This window comes from Somniosus microcephalus, unplaced genomic scaffold (genome assembly GCF_052327205.1).
Source record: "Somniosus microcephalus isolate GS21.2 unplaced genomic scaffold, FLI_Smic_1.0 unresolved_chr1, whole genome shotgun sequence".
Lineage (NCBI taxonomy): Eukaryota > Metazoa > Chordata > Chondrichthyes > Squaliformes > Somniosidae > Somniosus > Somniosus microcephalus.
The window spans coordinates 31,821,188-31,824,058 of NW_028225179.1; the positions used below are offsets into that span (position 1 = coordinate 31,821,188).

Here is a 2,871-nt window from a genome sequence, read left to right on the forward strand (position 1 = left end):
CACTGTGACACCCGGTCCCAGAGGGGGAAAGGACAGTGTATCTAACGCACTATGACACTCGGTCCCAGAGGGGGAAAGGACGGTGTATCTAACGCACTATGACACTCGGTCCCAGAGGGGGAAAGGACAGTGTATCTAACGCACTGTGACACCCGGTCCCAGAGGGGGAAAGGACAGTGTATCTAACGCACTGTGACACCCGGTCCCAGAGGGGGAAAGGACAGTGTATCTAACGCACTGTGATACTCGGTCCCAGAGGGGGAAAGGACGGTGTATCTAACGCACTGTGACACCCGGTCCCAGAGAGGGAAAGGACGGTGTATCTAACGCACTGTGACACCCGGTCCCAGAGGGGGAAAGGACAGTGTATCTAACGCACTGTGACACCCGGTCCCAGAGGGGGAAAGGACGGTGTATCTAACACACTGTGACACTCGGTCCCAGAGGGGGAAAGGACAGTGTATCTAACGCACTGTGACACCCGGTCCCAGAGGGGGAAAGGACAGTGTATCTAACGCACTGTGACACCCGGTCCCAGAGGGGGAAAGGACGGTGTATCTAACGCACTGTGACACCCGGTCCCAGAGGGGGAAAGGACGGTGTATCTAACGCACTGTGACACCCGGTCCCAGAGGGGGAAAGGACAGTGTATCTAACGCACTGTGACACCCGGTCCCAGAGGGGGAAAGGACGGTGTATCTAACGCACTGTGACACTCGGTCCCAGAGGGGGAAAGGACGGTGTATCTAACGCACTGTGACACTCGGTCCCAGAGGGGGAAAGGACGGTGTATCTAACGCACTGTGACACCCGATCCCAGAGGGGGAAAGGACGGTGTATCTAACGCACTGTGACACCCGGTCCCAGAGGGGGAAAGGACGGTGTATCTAACGCACTGTGACACCCGGTCCCAGAGGGGGAAAGGACGGTGTATCTATCACATTGGAGACACCACAAAGGAATTCACCCCCATGATAGACAAACCGTCCAACTCAGGTACTTGGGATTTGGGAGTTATGGATTTGCATGCTGAATATATCAATGCAAAAATACAAATTTAAAAATTCAAGACATTCGATTTGTGCCTCTCTGAACTCTATCTCCACTTACAGATCCACAATGGCCGGTGTTGCTGAAGAAACTACGTACAAGAATCTGTTCAACAGCGGTGGGCTGGATGCGGTCGTTCAGCAAATACATTTGGATTTGGAGAAATCCGAGAGTATTACACTTCAGATTGCAGTGACGGGGGTTTCAGGCACTGGTAAGTCATCCTTCATCAATGCTTTACGGGGTATTGACGATGGTGAAGAAGGGGCAGCCCCAACAGGGGAAACCGAAACGACAATGGAACCGACAGCTTATCAATACCCGAACAATGCTACCGTCAATATCTGGGACCTCCCTGGGATTGGAACCCCAAACTTTAAAGCCAGTGAATATTTGGATCGCGCCAACTTTGAGCGATACGATTTCTTCATTATCCTCAGTGCCTCTCGCTTTACAGAGAATGATGTATATCTGGCCACAGAAATTCAGCAGAGGAAGAAGAAATTTTATTTTGTCCGAAGCAAACTAGACCTGGACCTGGATTCAGCCAAACATCGTGAGAAGTCCCAGTACAATGAGGAGAAAACCCTGGAGAAATTCTGGAATGACTCCGTTGAGCGTTTGAAGAGGGATGGGATAAAATCTCCAAAAGTCTTCCTGGTTGCTAGTCGGAACCTGGATATGTTTTACCTTGAGAAACTGCAGGATGTTCTGGAAAAGGATCTTCCTGCTCTGAAGAGACGGGCCTTTTTGTTTTCTCTCCCCAATATCACCTCATTGATCGTAGAGAAGAAGAAAGAGATCCTAATGCGTGACACTTGGAAGTTTGCCCTCCTGTCGGCTGCTGCTGCTGCGGTGACAATCCGAGGACTCTCCATTGCTTGTGACGTTCTCCTGTTGGTCAAGAGGCTCACCTCCTACCACACCATCTTCGGTCTGGATGTCAAATCCCTCTGGAGACTGGCGAAGAGAGAGGGGAAGATGATGGAGGGGCTCAGATCAGAAGTAAAGTCCACATTTGGAAAGGAGGTGTCATACAACACTGTCCTGAAGGAGCTAACAAAGATTGAAAAGACGAATCAAGTGCTGGGTATATTTGATCAATCGCTGCCATTGATTCCAAATCTCATGGCTGCCGGAATCAACTATATCAACACCTACAACCTGCTGGCGATGGCCGTGGAGGAGATGGCGGAGGACAGCAAGAGGGTGCTGGTGAAGGCCTTCCAGGTGATGGACTAGAGGAAAAGGAGCTGATCACTTCCCAGCTCCTCACTGTCCAGAACACTGGAATACTCACACTCACAGACATACACACACACAGACGCTCACACACACACACTCACAAACCCACACTCATTCACACACTTTCTCACACACTCACTCACACACCCACACTACCATGCAGACTCACTCATACACATTCTCACTCACTCACTCAATTAACACACCCACACAACACACACTCACACCCAAACTCACTCACACACTCAGACATACAGACGCTCACACACATTCACACACCCACACTCATTCACACACGCACACACCCACACTCACTACCACGCAGACTCACACTCATACACATTCTCACACACTCACTCACTCAATCAACATACCCACACAACACACACCCACACTCACTCACACACACACACACACAGATTCACACACTCACTCAATCAACACACCCACACAACACACACTCACACTCACTCACACACAGACGCACACTCATACGCCATTCTTACACACACAGATACATTCACAAAATCACTCACACACTCTGACTCAAACAATACACCCACTCACACCCACAAA

The 2,871-nt window shown here is 50.3% G+C and overlaps 1 protein-coding gene across 1 annotated transcript; it reads left to right on the forward strand.

The window, feature by feature from the left end:
- Nucleotides 1-1,119: 1,119 nt before the first annotated feature.
- Nucleotides 1,120-2,343, forward strand: LOC147094565 (interferon-inducible GTPase 5-like). Its single transcript, XM_085974395.1, has one exon. It carries the CDS (start codon nucleotides 1,120-1,122, stop codon nucleotides 2,290-2,292), a length of 1,173 nt encoding a protein of 390 aa, XP_085830521.1. The 3' UTR covers nucleotides 2,293-2,343.
- The last annotated feature ends 528 nt before the right edge of the window (nucleotides 2,344-2,871 follow it).

Excerpts from the sequence above, each read along its gene's own strand:
- LOC147094565 (XM_085974395.1), top strand. The coding sequence starts at position 1,120 with ATGGCCGGTGTTGCTGAAGAAACTACGTACAAGAATCTGTTCAACAGC.